This window comes from Onychomys torridus, chromosome 5 (genome assembly GCF_903995425.1).
Source record: "Onychomys torridus chromosome 5, mOncTor1.1, whole genome shotgun sequence".
NCBI lineage: Eukaryota > Metazoa > Chordata > Mammalia > Rodentia > Cricetidae > Onychomys > Onychomys torridus.
Window position 1 is genome coordinate 91,775,171 of NC_050447.1, and position 21,350 is coordinate 91,796,520.

A 21,350-nucleotide genomic window follows, 5' to 3' on the forward strand; every position below is an offset into this window, starting at 1 on the left:
CCCACTTGTGGCTGGTCTGCAAACGATCATGACGTATGGAGCTGTGGCAACCTTCTTGCAACCACACAGGCAAAGATGATGAGGCAGAAAATTGTACCCAGACATAGGGCAAGAATTTCCACTCAAAACCTGAGAAAGCTTTAAAAAAAAAAAAAAAAAAGGTTCTAAAACAGAGCCAAGAGCAGCTTCCTAGTAGTGTCTCTCAGGAAAGCGGTGATACAGAGACACTGAGAGCTACAGTATGGCAGGTTCAAGGCTTATGGGCTTGAGCCAAGCAGCATGGTGGATTCCTGCCATGGTACACAGAGGCATCTCCAAGTCACAGTACGCTGCATGGTGGATTTAGCTCTTGCTAGTTAAAAAAAAAAGTTTTCTGGACTACATGCTGCTTTAATGGAGGCACAGACCCACTGCTTCTGAGAGTTGGTGGTACACATGGCTCCCAGACCCACAGCTGGCAGTAAACATACCACCACCATGTTGGAAAACTGAGGTGGGCAGAGTCAGCAGCCAAAGCTGCCATTTCAGTCCTAGTAATGCTGCAGTTTAAAGCAACAGATTCACAATAAGGCAGATTCAGATGGAGTAAGACTTTAAATGGTTTACAGTGTGTGTAAAAATGTATGTGGGCTTGGAAGAGAGAAGAAAATGAATATAGATAGTTATATAAAAAATAGGAAATTTTAAAAAAATAAAGTCTTTAAAGAGATAGTAAAAATAATATAAAAAAGTAAGCCATGTAAAGATGGAAATCACACAGAGTCTGGATTATATTGTCTTTGAGATTTTAACTGCAGAGAGACATTTGATTGTAAAAGCTGCTGAGTTAAATCAATATGTATATTTTAAAGGTATCTCAATTTCAGAATTTATGTCTAAGAATAAGTTGCTTTGGAAAGGAGATTCTGCTTTTGTTTCCACAGAAGATGAGAACCTATGGATTGCTTTCAGGCTAATATGTTTTAACTAGCCAAGACCCCTTGAAAGGTCTCCAATGACACCATGGCCCAGATGATCCAACATCCAGAACGGTTTCAAGGCAACTGGCTCAGACAATGCAGCCTCACAGACTATTCTTGTCAGTACGTGACCATAATTCTTAATTTTCTCAGGATCCCCATAAGAATACAGCGCCCTTTATCAGCAGGAAGTAGCCTAGAAAACCATACCCACATTCCCAAAAAATGAATTGTGGATGTTTGTCTTAGTTTAGATTGTTGGTGCAAATTGTTATTGGTCACAGTCAATCTCTTTCTAAAAGAAGAAAGGGGAATATGATATAGATGTAGGATATAGATATGATAAAAGAGTAGATTATTGAATCTACTTTTAAAGAACAATAACTTATTTGAAATGTTTTACATTGCTATGGATTTTAATTTACTGATAAAAATTTAAAGTTAATTTTGTTATAATGTATGTATATTTCTACTCTTGTTTAAGGTGTTATTAAGTCATTTGAACTATAATGGATAATTATGAAATACAGAATAATAGTCATTTATGGTAATCACATTTATCATATTAAGTTTTCTAGGTATACATAGATATATTTCAGTTAGGTAGGTAATCTTCAAATACTTCAAAGACCTATAGAATATGGAAATGTTTTAAAACTTAAGACTTTTCTGAACAATGAGACACATTTGCTCCTGGCAGCACCAAATACTTCAGGGAAGATGATGGGCATTGAAGAAACTCATTATGGAGTTTGCTTTCTTTGTGGCAAAAGTTAGCCGCTGGGCAAAAAAGTGCTCTTGTGTCAACTGATTGACAGTATGTTATATAAACTGGACATTCAGGACCCATTGGAAGGTGACCAATGCACTTTGCAAGATGAGATGGTCCTGCAGGTTCCTGCCTCACAGAGGAGACTGCCAGACATTCAACAGGACACATGGAGAAGTGACTAAAAAACTCTAGGCCTAAAAGCTGAAGATGGATGCCCCAACATTGCAGAGGAACTTTGGATGACTGTCCAGGCAGCCAGCTGTCTCTGTCATTCCAGATTTTTTGAAGTTGCTTACAATGCACTTCTTATTTACTTAGGTAATACTGTATCTTTCTGGAGCCTTTGATGTAGTTGAAGACTAGATAGTTATAATTTTCCTTGGTTATGATAAAAGATAGATTAGATATGAAACTTTAGACTCACAAATATAGGATAGATAGAATATTTTCTTTAATTTTGCCAAATGCAAATAGACTAGATATTATAACTATAATTCGTGCTTGATTCTGTTTTGTTATATATAATTTTACTATAGTGAAGTTAAAACCTTCCTTTTAAATATAAAGAAAAGGGGAAATGATAGGTGATGCTGCTCTGTATGTTGTGAATTTATTGCTCTGATTGGGTGATAAATAAAATGCTGATTGGCCAGTAGCCAGGCAGGAAGTATAGGTGGGATAAGTAGACAAGGAGAATTCTGGGAAGAGGAAGGCTGAGTCAGGAGTCACCAGCCAGACAAAGAGGAAGCAAGATGTAAAGGCAGAACTGAGAAAAGGTACCAACCCACATGGCTAAAGACAGGTAAGAATTATGGGTTTATTTAAGTATAAGAGCTAGTCAGTAATAAGTCTGAGCAAATGGCCAAGCAGTTATAATTGATATTAAGCCTCTGTGTGATTATTTTATAAAAGGCTATGGGACTGTGGGTCAGAGATTTATCCCAACTACGGGCCAGGTGGGACACTGAAAAACTTCTGACTACATATAAAATCAAAACCTTGAAACAGGGCTGAGAGAAGTTAAAGCATTCCCAGCCCAAGACACAGTCTCTGTTGTCCACTTCCAGATTCCTCACTCAACGGGGCAATAAAGTATCTTTTTTGCATCAAGTATCCCCACACCATAAATGCCTGCCATGGGGATGGCTTCAGGCTTCCCTAATAGTGTTCACTAGGGAACAATGACACAGTGTTGCAAGGCACACCCTACATTCAAGGAAAACCACAGCTTCCACAAATCTATCCTATGTATTGTGAACTTAGTGTTTCCATGATGCCATGCAAAGCCATCCTCAGGAAAGCAAAGGCTCCTAAAGCATTATCAGTGATATAATGAGCATCCAACAAAACCACATGAAGCTCCAGCCTAATCCAGATAGAGAACCTGGGGCACAAGCCAGGGAGACGGCTCAGGTAAAGGCACTTACCACCAAGCCTGACCAACTGGAGTTCAATTCCTGGAACCCACAGAGTGAAGAAGAGAACCAAGTCCTGCAAACTGTCCTCTGATTTCTACATGTGTGTTATCACGGGTGCACGTGTACATGCACACACACACACACACACACACACACACACAAATAAAAAAAAAATTGACAGATGTAATAAAGCTGGAGTATACAACAGAAAGAAACATAAAACTATCTCACATCAGTGCAGTCTAACCTGTGTGTACAAATAACTGTGTAAATACATTTAAATTACGTGTATGTACAGTGTCCTCAGGTCAGGAAAGAACATCAGATCCCCTGGAGCTAGAGTTACAGGCCTTTGTGAGGCACCTGATGTGGATTCTGGGAACTGAACTCAGGTCCTCTGCAAGAGGCATATGTGGAATCTCTCCATTTCCCCAAATACAAATCTCTTAAAAGATGATTACAGGGAGCTGGAGAGGTGTCTTAGTGACTATGAGCACTGGCTGCTTTCCCAGATGACTAGGGTTCAATTCTAAGCACCCACATTATGACTTACAATCCACAACACCTGTAGCTCCAGTTCCAGGGTATCTGAATGCTGGGCCTCCAGCAGCCTTGCTCTCAGGGTGGTGAAAAGACTTACATGCACGCAAAACACCCATACACATTAAAAAAGGTCACAAACAATTTTAAGATAATTACAATAATCTGTGTAATCCCAGATATCAAACAAAACAAAAAGTAGATGGGACAGAGAAAAGCTTATATGCTCCTCATTAAGAACAGGCACACTTTTATTCTCAGTAGTAAATCAATACTTGTCTAATTACTACTTTTGCTTAAAGTGGCAACTGAGTTATAAGTAGGAAGAAAACTTCGTGAACCAATTGGAGGGAAAATAAAGCGAAGAGCAGCAAGTACAGCAGCATCTGCACTGAAGAGGGGGACTGACCTGGCAAGGAAACATGGGGGGGCAGACCCACGGGATCTAGGAGGAGGAGGAGGAGGAGCCAGAAGCATGCATGTCCTGCCCACTCTTCCACGATGGCTGCCTTCTGTCACAAGCTGAACCAGCAGCACAAGGCTCTCAGAGGCCAAGCCGCAGCCCCTCTATGCTCTTGAGTGGGCCTCCAAAACCACAGGCCAAATAAACTTTCACCTTCAGAACTTATCCAGTCTCTAGTACTCAGTTACAGGAACAAAAGAAGACTCAAGGTACAAATTCAAGGTAAATAGTACTCTGAAATGAAAAATAACAGAAGACCTAAATACACAGCAATAATGGCAGGCCTGTGAGGCACACTGCTGTTTCTACCACCAAAAAGGCTGAAGCATAAGAATGGGAAGCTTATAAGGTTTGCCTGAGCTAAAGAATGGGAAATCTAGTAGGCGCTGTTTCAAAATTAAAAGCAAAAATAGGGCTGGGATGTAGCTCAGTGGTAGAGTGCTTGCCTAACATGAGCAAGCCCTGGCTCAACCCCCAGTGCAGTGCAAAAACAAAATAAAGAAAAATAAAGCAGTGTATTAGTGCCATGCAGGCTAAATCGTGTGGCAAAAGGAAAATGTTACACAAGGGGTAATTTTATGTTGATAACGATATAACCCATGAATATATCCTTCCCATATGCCAGATTACAACACTGCAGTAGGTTAAACAGATGTTCTTAGAAATAAGCAAAACCCTGTGATGATAGAGGGGATTATAGACTGACAGAAGATCCAGGTTTTCAGCGTGATCAGCCAGGCTGCAGCTCCAGCAGCAGCAGCAGCAGCAGCAGCAGCAGCAGCAGCACTATTTTGCACTTTGAAACAATTCTGAGTACTTTAAAATGTGTTGAACATACCTAAAAAACATGTAGAGGAAGGAGACATGGAGGCTGGGAGTATGGCTCGGTCAGTACAGCGCTTCCACACAAACATGGAAACTTGAGTTCAATTCCTAGAACCTCTGGGAAAGCCAGGAGCAGGTAACCCCAGCACTGAAGGAAAGAGGGTAGAGACAGGCAGATCCATGGAGTGCACTAGCCAGCTAGTCTAACCAACTCAACGAGCTCCCAGTTAAGTGAGAGCCCCTGTCTCAAAAATAAAGTGAAGAGCAGTTAAGGAAGATACCCTACTCCTGGCCACTACAAGTTGAACACAGGTGCATGTGCACGTGTTTGCAAACACACACACACACACACACACACACACACACACACACACACACACACACACACACACACACACACACACAGAGTGAGGACATTAAGACATGGCCCCTGCAAGCAGGAATGTTCATGCTACCCTCATCTGCTTAGCTAGAGGTGTGCAATCTCTGATTCTGTTTTCTCACTGACACGACCCAGGAATGATAATGAACGTACCTACCTCTAAGGCTGCTGTGAGAACTGAATGAGAAATGTGTGTCAAGTATTTAGTGGAACATCTGGAACAAAGCCCCAACCACAGAGAGCCAGAGATGATGATGCTAAGGCCACCAGTACCTGGCAAGAAAATAACATCACGAAGCAGTAACATCTGTCTCCTGAGTGATAAAATGAGGGAAAATACCAACAACTTAAGTTTAAACTGACAGGAAGGGGAAAAAATTCATACAATTGTGAAACTGTTGCCTAAACACACACTGTATTAAAAAAAGAAACTCAAAGCAGAGCTCCAGACAAGTGGGAAATAACAATATTTTGATTATTTTAAAATAGACTTAAAAATAACTGAAATGATAACACTCCATTTCATAATACAAGGAGAGGCTCAGCACTGTGGCAACTAAACATAAAGCCAGCACTCAGTACCCAGCACTCAGCACCCAGCACTCACAGGGTGGGTGTGTGGGAGAAAGCACTAAAAGGCTGGCAGACCAACGCACTGGGGTTATGAACTTCCCCACGGGAAGGTGAGCAAACATCTATTCACCCCAAATATGGCATCCACGGCAGACCAAATGTAGATGGAGACTTGGTGAGTTTGGGGTAAGTTACAGGAATGTGGGCAGTTTCATGGAAGCTATACAACTGAAGAGGTCTCCACCCCTTCAACTTTTAACTGCTCTCGTATCTTTGCAAGCTCCTCCCAGGGAATATTAAAAGCCTGATCTTGGCTGGGCAGTGGTGGCGCACGCCTTTAATCTCAGCACTCAGGAGGGAGAGCCAGGCAGATCTCTGTGAGTTCGAGGCCAGCCTGGTCTACAGAGCGAGATCCAGGACAGGCACCAAAACTACACAGAGAAACCCTGTGTTGAAAAACAAAACAAACAAACAAACAAAGCCTGATCCTGTGAGGGTCTTGGAGTAATCACAGCTGCTATGTGATTTCAAGATGACAATGGCCACATGAGGACCAGAGGACAGTTCTGCAGGGGGACACACACAACATTAGAATGCATATGCAAAGTAAGTCTGTGCAGAACCCAGTGGCATTAGCGGACTTCCCCTTCCACTGTGGGCAAATCTGAGAGAAATGGGAGCTTGGTTCTCAATGAGGGAAAGGGGAGAGGAAGAGAAGGACACATGTACATATGGTGAGAGACAGAGATTTCATGGCTACTAGAGACCCAGGGCAGGCATGTTTAGCACTGTCAGGAGGGTTTACAATCTTCTGGGAGGACAAAAATCCCCAGAGCTATTCAGGTAAAACAGAAAAGTTTACCATATGTCAACATCTATGGGCAATCCTTTAGAAATCATCAAAGGATTAGCATGTAAAACAGCTACAGGTGTAGATGACGTTCCCAGGTAGAGTTTAAGAAACAAGTCCTTTGCAAAGAACCTTTTTGTAAGCACCTAAAGAGATGCATGCCTTTGTCCTGCCTTCACATCTCAGTCTATTAGCAATAATGAAACTGAAGAGGAAGAAGGCAAGGGCGTTGGCCCCAGAAGTCTGAATTAACTCAGAGCAGCAGCCTTGACCAGCAGACAGAATAAATGCTGGGACCTTGTCAGAACCAAACAACACCTGCCCTTCCAAATGAATCTTCTTTTGAATCAGTGAGCAAAAGACATTATGAAAAAATGTTCACCCCACATAGTCAGCACCGCAAACAGAAAGGGACGTCACAGTCCACCCCAGAGAGCCACTTACATGAGCATAGCTGTGCGGTACAAAGCCACACAGAGTGGAAGCCACAGCAACAAAAAGACCCCAGAAACCGCATCCCACATGAGGCACAGAAGCAGGGGAGCACTGGTTGGCCTGGCAATAGCAACAGGAGCATAGGGACAAGTCCTTCTGAAGGACATTCCGAAGAGACTATGAGTACTTTTCAGCTTTCTGGTGTAGCTTCCTTTTTGCTTTTTAAAAATACAACAGATGCACCTACTTAAAAAAATGCTCTCAAAATAATAATTTAAAAAGCAGTCTAAGAAACCAGGAGTATTTAGAGAAAGGAGGACAAGAGGAGGTTGCAACGCAAGGCTGTTCCACACAAGCTGTAACAAATCCAGCTCCTATCTGCCCGAGATAAGGTCCATGGCAATGGGGGCTGCCACATCCTTGTCATCAACACTGTCACTGCCACCATCTTACCCTGATTTCCACCGATTGGCACTGCTAAGCCCAAGCATGAGACAGGTGTAAACCCTCAGGTGAGGACATGGAGCCTCTGTCTGAGGACACTACTGTGTGCAAACCTCCAGGGGGCATGCCATGCCAGAGGAACTAGAGTCTTGGATGGCTGAGGCACTTTGCTAGTGGCCAGAACAAATAAAAAGGCCACCAGCAAGTAGCCATCAAGGAAGACCTCAATATGACGTTGGAACCACAGGCTTTCCACCATCCCTTAGAGGTGATGTTGGCTGTTCTGTGTAAACCAGAGTGACCCTATAAAAACTCACCATTCCTTCTCTTCTCATTACCTAATAAGTACCCAGTTTTCCATCTACAACTACATCATAGCAGAAAGGAAAAAAAAGCCATGGGTGGGTAACTCTTATCGTATTTGGCAGCAAATTTTGATCCAATCTGAATGCAGGAGAAGGGCCTGGAATGCTGGAAAAAGTCCTGCACTGCACTATCTGCCATCCATGCCACACATGTCGGCCCTAAGAGAATGATCAGGTGCATGGGCAGGCCCAGGCACCACTGCTCTTACTGTACATTATTTCACAGGAAATAATGCACCCCTCTACCTCCTGTTTCCTCTACCAGAGCACACAGCACCCAGGGTGCCATCCTGGGAGCAGAAACCAGCTCTCCAGACAGCAAATACCTATGCCCTGATCTGTGATCCTCTGGAATGGAGAGATACACACTTCTACTTCAGGCAAGCACCCAACATTCTGTGACTGTGGCACAAATGGGCCTAGATGGGCAGGGCAAGCCAACAGTCTCACAATGTGCCTCTGAATCTCACTTCCTTATACCCATGGCATGTGCATATGCATGCACACATTCATGCACACAGTATACATGTATATGCACATACATTCAGCTTCCTATGGTTAGCTGGATATAGTTAAGGTAAATAGCTGTTATTGTATTAGTCTGAACCTTTTTTTAGACTGAAGTGGGGGTTCTGGGCACTCATGGACTCCATCACCAAGACCCAGTATCTCAAGAGCAAATGTCTACAATAGAGAATAGACAGGTATCATTCATTAGCCAATGTCATTGACTGCTCACCAGCAGAAGATGTTGTAATTCTAAAATGACATTCAAGTGTGGAATGTAGGCCAATTGTCCCAGAAAGGCAAGACCCTTATAGCATTTTGTCACCTTCCTATACTACATGAAACTTTACCATTTCAAAAAAAAAAATGAGCTGGGCCTGTTGCTATGCATCTGTAAGCCCAGTTAGACTGAGGCAGAAGGAACTCAGGCTTAGGGTCTGTCTCAGCTACACAGTAAGTTCAACATCAGCCTAGGCAAGTGAGACCCTGTCTCAAAACAAAAGAGTGAAAAGGACAGCTGGAGATGTGCCCCAGTGAGGAGCACTTGCCTCGCATATGTGAGGCCTTTGGTTCAATTCCAGTACTGCAAACAAACAAACAAACAAACAAACATCCAATTGCTCCTCTGGTGATGGCCGCTGGAGGATAGCTTGTATTGACCTTCTTTATCAAGCCATCCTGCTGAGTCTGCTTTCCTGCTCCAATCCCCTCGGTAGTAGGCAGAGCCATGGTTTCAAAGGCATTCCTTCAAACTGCTTTCCTGCTGCTCTGCTGCAGAATGAACCACATACTCATGAAGCAACACAGCATACTCAGGGTCTATCCGTGAGGTCACCTTGGCATGCCACATGAGTCAAGAACAAAGCTTCCCAGAGCACAGCTTGGTCTACTCAAGCTGATTCACACAACACAAGTGGCTGGTCACAGGACAGCAAAACATCAACACCTGCACAGTGAGGGGTTCACAAGCCTTTTCCTATTTCCACGGATGTCCAAGCTCACTGACAGCACCAAGAGACAGTCACAGCTACACTGTGACTGCTTTGCAAATAAAAACTAAGGGTCAGAGATCATCCCCATCTTGGTCTCAGAGTAACAAATGACAGAGATACTGACAAAAGTCACATCATCCCTCCCTGTGTCCACGACACTTCTGTTTACCCATTCACTCTCATCAAAGACAGACACTGCTGCTCAGGGTGAGATGTAAGAACCATTAATTTCAGGCTGGATTAGGATTCCAAATGAAATACTCGGATATTCCTCTGCATTTAGTGACAACAAATTCTTTTGCTTTGAACAAAAGTGCTCATGGAAAGCAAAGAGGTAGGGATGAGATGCATAAATTGCCTTCAAAATTCTGAAGAGACAGCAGGCAGCCAGATGCACCCAAGAGTCGGGCCAGGTAGACAGATGCACCGGGGAGTGGGGCCAGGCAGCCAGATGCACCCGAGAGTGGGGCCAGGGGAACAGATGCACTGGGGAGTGGGGACAGGTGGACAGAAGCACCGGGGAATGGGGCCAGGGGGACAGAAGCACCGGGGAGTGGGGCCAGGTGGACAAATGCACTGGGGAGTGGGGACAGGTGGACAGATGCACTGGGGAGTGGGGACAGGTGGACAGAAGCACCGGGGAGTGGGGCCAGGTGGACAGAAGCACCGGGGAGTGGGGACAGGGGGACAGATGCACCGGGGAGTGGGGACAGGGGACAGATGCACCGGAGAGTGGGGCCAGGTGGACAGATGCACTGGGGAGTGGGGCCAGGTGGACAGAAGCACCGGGGAATGGGGCCAGGGGGACAGAAGCACCGGAGAGTGGGGCCAGGGGGACAGAAGCACCGGGGAGTGGGGACAGGGGAACAGAAGCACCGGAGAGTGGGGCCAGGTGGACAGATGCACCGGGAAGTGGGGACAGGGGACAGATGCACCGGAGAGTGGGGCCAGGTGGACAGATGCACCGGAGAGTGGGGCCAGGGGGACAGAAGCACCGGGGAGTGGGGACAGGGGAACAGAAGCACCGGAGAGTGGGGCCAGTTGGACAGATGCACCAGGGAGTGGGGACAGCACTTTTGTTGCCCTCCCCTCACCTGTGAAACCACCAGGGCAAAATATATCCCACAGAACAATGGCCTTATGGACAGGAAAACAACTCAAGTTTGGGAGGTACCCTGGAGGCTGGGGAGGCCAGTACTCAAGTCAGGACTTGAAAACAAAGGGACTGAAATTAGGGTGGTAACCCTAGGGGCTGCCTCCTGGAAAGAGAAAGACCTGGAATCTTCCAGACCTCTTCCACTCAATGGAACCCAGCCTGTGGTTCAGTTCTGCATGGTACAAAGGTGATCTGCCTATCTTAGCTAAGTATATCTTCCTTGGGAGATGGGAACAGCAGGTATAGCCTTCAAATATCTCTACACTACCAGAATGCAGCAATTCTACATGGGAATTCAGCAGACAGATTTCAGGCAGACTTAATACTGACGTGCAGGAGTCACTGAGCAGGAAGCTGGCTACAAGGAGACAGAGGAATAAAAATAAGAACATAAGAGGGCAGGATGTGATGAGGGACTTAGAAGGGGCACACAAGGCTGGTAGAAGGGAGGTTACAGACACTCATATCCCTCAAACCCTTCAAACCCCCAAACAGCTTAAACAACAAAAAGCAATGTCCACAAGTTGTTATAAATTACTAAAAAGCAAACACAGGAGATCTATCTTAAAATCTAACTGTAATCAAAGACAAACTGACCACAAAGAAGTCGTCACAGTTAATGTTCACCAGGAACAGTGGGAGAGTAACAGAGTAACTGGAGGGCAAAGACGGATGGAACGGCAGGCCGTCCAAGAGCTCTGCACTCTGAACTGGGGGAGCGGGAGCATCTCAAAAATGAAAGTGAAACAGACGTCTTCTGACAAAGAGATCAACAGATCTACTGCCAGGGAACTGGTACCAAGAGGAGCCACCGTGACATGCTTATGGGATACAGATGGACAATGGTCTCAGGCAGGAAGAGGAATGAGGATAGGAACATAAATGCTGGATGAATCTGAAGGGTATTTACTGAAATGAAGGACATTGAAGACATCCTGAGCAGTTCTGTCTGTCTCATATACACACACCCTTCTCACGGGGCGGGTGGTGTGTGTGTGTGTGTGTGTGTGTGTGTGTGTGTGTACAGAAAACAATGGGGTGGGGAGGTGTCTGCTCAAGAAGTAACAAATGCTCATTCATCTTGGGCTCCGCTAGTTTATCACAGTTGAAACTTTAACTGGATGATAAGACAGAAGCACTCACTCAGAAGGAGAAGTACACGTGGAAAGGAAACAGCGGGCAGGACTTGGAACACAGTGAGATACTGGCCTTAAACTCAGTTCTCCAGAGCACACATCAAACACACAAGGACTAAATGCTCCTGCCTCAAGACAAAGCTTGTCAGAGCAGATGGAAGTCCAGAAGTAAATAAGAGGCCACTCTACACACTTCACAGAGAAGGTTCGAGTATGTGTACAGGAAACAAAACTAATAATGGAGAGACTTCATATGACAAGGGTGTCAGCCCACCAGGATGAGCAGAAACTTACCAGCAAATCTCAAACAAAAGCACAGGGATTCAGGGAAGTGTCCCCAGCCCTGGTCAACCTTAGAAAGTGATGGCTGCTCAGCCATGAGCTGTTTAACTAGCTGCAGAACTGGGGGTGGGGGGGGGGGTGGGAGATGTACTCACTGCTATCACAAAGCCCAGGACCCAGGAAGAAAGGAAGGGCCAAAGAATAAGAAACCAAATCTGCATTACTGTTTTAGCATCACCTATTTCTGCCCACATAACAGATGGAGAAACTGAGCCACATGTGTAGCTAGGCATGTGGGGATAAATTTTGTAACCCTGCTGAAAATCTTGGAGGCGGTAACACCCTGCTGGCCTTTAGAGAGGCTGGCACAGTCCAAGGGAAACTGCTGCCCAAGCCACACATTGCCACAGCCAGGTCCTTTCTCTAGTGCCTGTCACACCTCAAAGGGTTCAAAGGGGAGGGTGCTTAGAGAGGAAAGTGGCCAAGAGCAGTCTGTGGCTGGGACATAAAGGGAATCAAAAGAAAGCACACACTGATGGATGGCAGGCCCTTCCCTGTTGGCCTGGAGAAGCTGAACTGGACAATGATAGCCAGCCTTCCTTCAGCTTCTCAGGATCCTTCCATCTGTGCCAGAGAACCCACTTTCCCTCTGGACTGAGTTCAGCTGCCAGCTGTCAATATTCATTGCTTCCTGATTCTAGGTGCATCAGGTCACATGGCAGCAAGGCCGCTGCACCCAGCAATGGAGCACAGAGAGGGCCCTGAAGCTGGGCGCTCAGACTCCTGTGGGCTTTAACCGTGGCTTGGTGTTTGTGGCATACCGCAGACATATAAACAACCTCATAACCCTTCTGTTTTCCTAGGGACAAGGGCTACTGAGATTCAAGGTGGCACCCTAAGGGTTCCAGTTGCCTAGCCTGGCCAAGACCTACTGGTGGTGTTTGTCAGCCATCTGTTACTATGACAAAAGACCCACAGAGTAAACTCAAAGAGGGAAAGGCTTATTTTGGGCCCCAGTTCTAGAAGCTTCAGTCCATGGTCACGTGGCCCATCGCTGAGGGTCTGTGGTAAGGGAGAAGCGCAGTGACAAAGCTGCCCACCTACGGCTGTCAGGAAGCATGGGGGAGGGGAGGGGAAGGGGAGTTATGCAATACAGAGTCCACAGGGCCTCACTTTGTTCAACTAAGTCCACTTAGTAAGTTTCTATCCCCTCCCAACAGCCCAGCAAACTGTGAAGCCATCCACAATCACTACCCGGACAAAGTCAGGGTCTTCATGATCCAGTCACTCTCCTAGGTCTTTACCCAGCTCACTGGGGACGACCAAACCTTTAACACACAAGCCTAAGCCAAAGCACTCCAGAGAGGGAGAGAGGGACAGGAAAGCCATCTAGGCTTACCCACCAAGGCCTAATTCCAGTTTGCTACCCAGGTGAGCTCTAAGCCAGACCTTTGGGGAATTTAGATATGAAGTCTGCAGACAGACCTATTTACCTCACACCAGTGTACATTGAGTAAGAAAACTAATGCACACGAGACTGAATACAAACTGTGAGGGCTTGCCCTATGCTTCAGCCAAACTCCACCTCACAGGCCACGGGGCCTGCAAGGCTGACTGCCTAACAACATGAAGCGGGAGCACACAGGTGGTTCCCCACCAGAAAGATGATAGCCCTCCAACTAAAAGATGGTAGCTCAGCAGTACACATAAGATGTTGCAAGACAAAGCTTAGGGTGCTCTGGTCCCTCAGCTACACTAGGAACCAAACTGTCTTCACCCAGGTCTTAGGCCTCACAATGGAAAAATCATAGGTCCCATAATGACCATCTTGCCAAGGCCTCACTCACTCTGTGCTGGCAGGCTCCTGAGAGCCTTCTCCTGGCATGAGCAGTGTTTACTCTCCAGAGGGACACTGAGAGTCAGGGCTATGTCTACCACAGTTCCAATCCTGGCTGTCCTCTCATAACATGGCCAACACTGGTGACCCAGAGACAGTAAAGTAAGCACAGCCAACAAGCCAAACACCCAACTAAGCTGCAGTGTCCCGCTGGAAGCCAGTGACATCCTCAAGAGAGTGTCATCCCTGAGGGCTGCAAGTATGACCTCTTTGTTCACAGCCAGACTTTCTGAAAGTGGTTGTTTAAGTCAGAGCTCTCAAAACACCAGAGCTGAGCAACCACACTGTGCAAATTGAGCAACGATGAGACATTCTAGTTGAAAGCCTGCTGGACAAACAGTTAGGTTTGTAACTTGGGCAGCCCCTCATCAGGTACTCCTCTGGGGCACTCAGCAGGACACCCTAATCTCAGGACCATCTTTTAGTGTGAGACAAGCACATTTCAAAGTCCCAACATTTGAAGTTCAAGATAAGAAGAAACAGGAGCAACTGTGAAACTGACTTAGCACAGGAAAGCTGGGGAATCTGCCTTCACTAAACAAATTTCATTTTCACGGGATTTAATGAAACAAATGGTGGTTCTTGGCCAGCAGGGAAAAGAAATCCCTGACAGTGTGTTTCCATGAAGGCTTGTTGGTTTCCCAGCAGAAAAGACTTTAAAGTAAACAACCTTGAGCTCCTGGCGGGAGACACCCCAAAACTTTGAGTTCTGTTTAGAAGCCACACACTGTCCTCACAGAAGCATTTCTAAATGGCCATACAAGCTAAGAGACCTGCCTGGCTCATCCCCCATTGCTGAGGGATACGAGGAAGACTCAAGTATCCACAGACAAGGTGCTCTCTGAGTTGTGCAGGACTTGCTGGGCCACTTCTACCCATGGCTGCCCATACAGATGGCCTTCTCAGCTGTCTGCTTCTGTTCTGCCAGATAGTTTATCTCATATGGATCTTCCTGTGATCAAGGGTTGGCACTCAGTATGGTCTCTTTCTGGGCTGGCAGATGGCCACCTTCCCACCATATCCTCTTATGGCCAAGGGGAAGATCTGAATTCCTCTCAGTCTCCTTCACTCTTACCTATCCACTTCCTTCCCTCCGTCCTCTTAGTGGGATACCTGTCCCACTGGATCAGGACCCCATTCTCAAAACTTTATTTTACCTTAACCATATCTGATAAAGAACCTATCTCCAAATACAGACGCATTGGAGACTTGGGACTTCAACATGTCGATTCATCCATAAACACCCATGCTTCCCCTGGCTGCTGGCCAGAGGGAATGAAGAGTTCTGGTGGGGTCATATGAGCCAAAAGCACACGAAAGAACCAGAGTCACTTTGCAGGGGACAGAAGTCACAGATGGAAGCACTGAAAGAATCCAGGGCATCAATCTAGGCCCGGAAGGTTCTGGGCACCATCTCCCGAATCTGCTTTCATAGGGCCTAATTTCTGCAGTATGAGGGCTTCAGCCCACACAGGAGGGTACTGCAGTTAGAAGTCAGATACTCAAAGGGTCGTGTTAACACTGCTCTCCCAGAAACTTTGTGGGGGGTGGGGCAAAGAGAAAGCCTGGTGTTCTCCACTGATGCTATGAGTGGATTCCTGGGGCCAACGTAAGGAGAGTGGTCAAAGTTCCCTTGCAGCCGCTGTCAGGCTTTGTGCAGGATTTAATCTGCCTCAGTCTAACCAATGGGGAAGGCTCCCAGTGGCTGCTGTAACACAGGCCAAAGAGGCCAACACAGGCCAGGCAGCAATCAACCCATCCTGGGAGAGGTAGTCAAAGATCAGCTTAGACAAACATCATTCCAAACATGTGAAAAATAATATGTCTGTAGAATATGAGGGAATTTGAGAAACTCACAAAGGAGGCAGCCACTGAGAAACCAAGCTCCATGCTGACAAGCCCCAAATTGCACCTTTTCCTGCTCAAAGAAGAGTGTGCCATGGTGAAATCTTGGTGGGAAAATCAGCTCAGCAACAGCTGGTGACACAAAGCTCAAGGATCACAGGGAGATTAAATGTCAGTCAGCTCAAGTGGCCAGGTGACATTTTACCGTAACTCTGCTGGGCTCTGTTTCCAGAGGCTGACACCCTGTTCTAGTTACCTTTGTCACTTCTGTGACCAAATAGCTAACGACAGAAGGAAAGAAGGGTTCATTCTGGCTCACAGTTCAGTTTACCATGGCTTACCATGAGGCAGCTGGTCACATGACATCTGCTGGTCACATGACATCTGCCGGAAGCAAAGGAAGATGAATGCTGGTACTTGCCTTGCTCTATCTCTTTGTTCAGTCTGGGACCCCAGCTCATGGGTGCCCACATTTGAGGTGAGACTCACTTCAAATAATCTAATCCAGAAACTCCCTTGCAAATGTGGCCAGAGCCTTGTCTTCTAGGTGAGTACAATCCTGTCAAGTTGATAAGCACTGACCCTTCCAGCCTTACATCAGCAGCTCCTAGTCCAGTGCCTCTGAAGAAAATTTTGTATGTCCCACCGTGGCTTGTGAGGATCCTGAAGTGGGTCCCTGAGGGGCATCTTGACATCACACGCCACTGGCTGGAGAAAGGGAGTGGGGATACACTCTGGACCATCCGTAATGAGCAAAGGGCTGTCCCTAGACATGCACACACCTGTGACCATGTACAGGCCTTCGAGCTCAAGGCTGTCACTGTCTGAAACTCCACTCAGAACTCCCAGGAGCTCTGGGACCGAGGCCCACTGCCCTTGTTTCAGAGAGTGAAACAGGATGGTTATAACCAGAAGTACAACAAAAGAGCTGAACAGAACTGCCTTTAAGAGAAGAAAGGAAAAGTAAGGCAACCATCTGCTATGGCTGGAGGATAAAAGTTGACACCATGAATCCATTTCAGTGTAGTTACATGGGTCACATAGTAAATAATCTACAGACTTTTCCCTAGTCTCAAAGGACAACAAAGCTATGTTTTCTATCTAAACACTGTTTTGAGTACCAGTGCTGATCACTCCCCAAAGATGGCGGAGAAGGAAAGGACTGTACCCCTAGCAGTACCCACCACCTGATCCTAAGACAGGCAGGAGAGAAATCCTCCATCAGGGCACAGAGTTGTCTGCCAGTCCTCTAGATCCATGTGTTCCTGCCTCCTGTTCTGCCATCTTCGGTCTCTGGACTCTGACAGCAGATATGATAAACTCAACAAAGTATACCTGTGGTACATGGTGTCTGTACATGTCCAGAGATGACGGGCACCTGAACAGCAACCAGGACAAAGACCAGCCCTGAACGTGTGTGGTATCACCTGATAGGCCCCTCTTCCTGGGTGTCCTAGATCCCTGTCCTGATGCCTGTGCCTGGCATGCAGAAGCAGAGATATGGCTCCCAGGCGAATGGTGTAGGCCCTGGCAGTGCCTCTGAACATGAACAGACCCAGGATGTCCACCCAGTCTGACCACTGGCAGATGTGAGATCCACCATATGCCCCACTCCCCAAGAAATCAGTAGCTCTGGAAGCAACTTTGTTCATAGAAAGATCCATCTACTCAGGACAACAGCTGCCCTCAGGGTTCAGAGGTGAGATGTGGCTCCTCATTTCTCAGTGATCCCAACCAAAACCAGCCCACCACACGGTGCCAGAGTGAACAATGCTCTGTCAAGGTTTCTCCAGGCAAACTTCAGGGCATGGAGGAGAGGACCAAGGCTGTGGATATCTCTTTCCTTATAAGTGGTGACAGACTAGTCTTCAGTGTCTGAGGATGCCTTGAGCTGAGCTTGGTAGAGTCAGCCCACCTCCACCCAAGTCTTGAAAAACGAAAGAGAGTGTGACGGCCCTTCTCCATTAGTGCCAGCTGTGAGCTGCTATCACCTGTCCTGCTCCTTGCTCCTCCCAACTCTGCTGAGAAGTTAACCTCTTCTCTGATTTCCAAAATGTTCCCCCACTAGAGCTGGCCCAGTAAGTGGAAGTTTAGATTTTCTTCCTTCCAAGATTGTGAACAGTGTTTATGAATGCAGCTTCAAAATACTAATGATCAGCAGATATAAGGCTTGTACAACTTTCTCCTTCTGATTCCTCTGCTGGCCAATAGCCTGCTGCCTCTGCAAACTGTCAAGAGGCATGAGCCTCACTTCAGCATCTTTCCTGTCTAGACAACACTACATGGGTGAGGAAATCCAGTGGCACAAGGAAGCGCTTCTCCAGCTCTTTTCCAAAATGCTTGAAGGGACTTACTGGTCATGCCGGGTGTCAGGGATGCCTCTGTCCATACGCAGCTTGTCACTCTCTACTTGGTTGAACTTGTTGCGAGCGTAGGGGTCCTGCCCAGAGCGAACCATTGTCCCACCAACATACGCCTCCTGGTTAAAGTCTGGCCACCGGACTTTCCCTGGAAAAGGCAGAACAGAGGGTGTGGGACAAGTGGATACAAAACCAGAGTGTTGCCAGAAATGGCAATGAGTGTTAAATCAAGAAACAGTGGCCTTGGCTTGTTCATAGGATGACAATTTTAAACAAAAAAAGTAGCTGAAAACAGCCCCAAGCATTGTCATATGGGAAGCTGAGAGTCTGCAGTTTGCAAGACAAGAGTGAAAGGCCTAGCAGTCTGTGGATGCCCACAAAGGCTTCCTAGTGAGACCTTAGTCAAGGTCAGAGAATCGGAGCTTGCTTTACCCAGCAGAGCTTCAGAATGGGATGATTTGGCCACAGGCATGGTTACTAGGTGTTTTGAAGGTTCTAGGCTGTGTATTGTGCTTTGATCTTGAAAGGAGGAGGTCTTTTGCCTTGCCCCTTGACCTTGTATAAAAAGCCCTTTGGAATAAACCTTGAGGTGACTGGGTGTTGACTCAGGGCCCCCTTGAGGCTATCCTGTGTCTCTTTCTCTGTCGTCTCTGCCTGTATTTCTAATACTTCCTTATTCCTCTTTCATCCCCTCAAGAACCCTTCGACCGGTCAAAGCTGGACTCTGATGGATTCCTACAGCAGTCAGGCTCCATCCAAAGCTTCCCAAGACAGTGCTGGCAAATCTGGCACCATTTCTCTTTCTGTGAAGGGACGTTCTCTGTCCAGCTTCCTGGGGACTTTGGTCATGTCCCCAAAGCATTCCAGGCAGGCAAAGGAGACAGTGTATGTGTAAATAAAGCACTCCACTGTGCAACCAAGCACCACAAGAGTAAGTGTTGGACTATTGGGGTCCAAAACCTACGCCCAGAACAAAGCCACCTGGAGATGGTCCTGAAGGTCCTCAGCAGTGCAGAGGTGACAGTCAAGGCACCTCCAGACTGAGCCTCCAGGAGAAGGTCAGGCTAAGGCAAAGATGGCAGGAGGGCGGGTGGGTGCTAGAGTCACACCATCCAGGGTGCTGTCTGTTCTTTTGGTTGCTTGGTTTTAAGACAGTATCTCATGTAGCCCAGGCTGTCCTCAAACTCAGTAGGCACCTAAAGATGACCTTACCTCCTGACCCTCCTGACCCCACGCTCAGCTCTGCTATGTGCTATCTGAGCTCACTAAAATCATCACTTGCTTCCCTCTTTCCTCCCTGTAAAGAGGGTGCTACGCTGCTAAATACCTGCACCTCCCCCTGCATCCAATACACCTAAACATGCTTCCCCTCTGAATACCATTACTGTCAGCAGAACCACTGAACAGGAGAGGGACACATTCCCATAGTGTAGAAAATACCACACCCTAAGAAAGGGTATTTCCACAGCTTCCTGTGAGGCCTCTTTGGGGTCCTCTCTGCAGCTGTCAGGATGCCTGGCCTTATGGAGAAATAAAGAGTGTCACTGTGAGAGACACCCCCATGACAGACAGGACCCAGTCATTCCTCATAGACAGGTCTTTCCCTGGGGAGAAGGTCCTGTCCACCCCCCAGACATTTCTTAGTCTTGCTTCCATTCCTTCCTGTTGGCATCTTTCTGTAGTCTAGACTCCTATGCCCTCTCTGAGAGTGCCATGTGGTCATGGAGATGGTTTTATGTGGTATATCAGGCCATGAAATTGTAGGGCACCTAACAGCCTTGCCTCAGTGTCTCTGAGGCACTAGTCACACGCTGGTATCATGCTAGATCCCTAGGCACAGATGAGCAAGGCAGGCTCATCCAGCCCCCCTGAAGTGTACATGTTCTGAGAGTGAGGAGGACAGACCAGCGAGCCATATCTAAACCCGCAGGCCAGAAAGCCCCCCAGAAGGCCTGAGCTGAGGTCAAAAGCCCATGATACCTCAACAAATACCATTACTCTGCAGCAGCTCCTCCCTCTGACCATGACCATCTCCAGCTGGACACACAGATCCCACCTTGCTATGATGTTGACTCTCCCTAGGGTGCAAAGCCACAGGGCTAGAGACTAAAGTATCCTTTCCTTTCAGAAAGTATGTTAGGATGTGAGAATGCCATGGGGGCTGCAGATGCGTTCAACTGTGGCATGCATCATGTCACGAATCAGAAGTCATCAGGCATTCACACAAATGGCTAGAGCCTAACAGTGTAACACACACTCTCGCTAGTGGGTAGGCACAGGTGCAGCCTGTGTTTTCATGTGGGTGTGACAAAAATTTGGCTTTATCATCTAATAACGGTTCAAAGCCTGTTATCTGAAAACCACTGGACTCAAGAACATCATGGAAATTGGTCTGTGTCTTGCAGAATTGTCAGGATGGAGACTCCTGGGACAGAGGCAGCAGACAGCAGAGGAAGGAAGCTCAGGGGCCTGTGCTCCAGCCTGGCCCGTCCCCATCTGGCCTCCACTCCAGCCTGGCCCAGGCTCTCTAAGCGAGGCTCACACCTGAGCTGCTGCCTGAGTCCAGCCCAGCCCACACAGACAGGCAGGCAGCCAGGTGCAGAGAGCTGAGAGCTGGGCAGCACAAGCCACACAAAAGAAAAATAAACTGAGTCCTGAGAGTCACAGGCCACCTGCACGCCTAACAGCTTAAAATTTCAGTTTTGGAGATTACAAGTTCCAGAAAAATAAAAACAAACCCAAGAAAACAAAACATCAATTTTGTGACAGGTTGGAAAAGGCTCCAGTCACCAGTCACAGCCCTGCTCCCACACACTCCCACCTTGAGCTGAAGGAAAAGCCCGATAACATTTCACAGGAGGCAGCAGGAGCTAGCTCCATCATCAAAGTTGACAAGAAAATAAAGTGAGCATCCAGACAGTGTGAGAACCACAGAGCACATCACCCCAAGCTGGCTGTGGAGCAGGGTGCTCACTGGGCAGGGCTGTGAAAACATTCAGCAGCAGGTTTGCTTAGGAGTGGACTTCTCCCAAGCATGGCTTTTGAGTGGAGCTGTATGTTGAAATGCATGTTGAGACCAGCCATAAAAATGAGGTATGACAGCGACCTGGAGGCAGGAAGAGCTGTCTGAGACCACACTGACTGGGCTG

General features: G+C 47.0%; 1 protein-coding gene across 1 annotated transcript in view; it reads right to left on the reverse strand.

The window, feature by feature from the left end:
* Galnt2 (polypeptide N-acetylgalactosaminyltransferase 2) overlaps positions 1 to 21,350 on the reverse strand; it is a 130,237-nt gene that overhangs the window by 34,030 nt on the left and 74,857 nt on the right. The window contains exon 3 of the mRNA XM_036187695.1: positions 18,196 to 18,349. Within this exon, the coding sequence (XP_036043588.1) occupies positions 18,196 to 18,349 (154 nt within the window). The remainder of the gene's footprint in view (positions 1 to 18,195; positions 18,350 to 21,350) is intronic.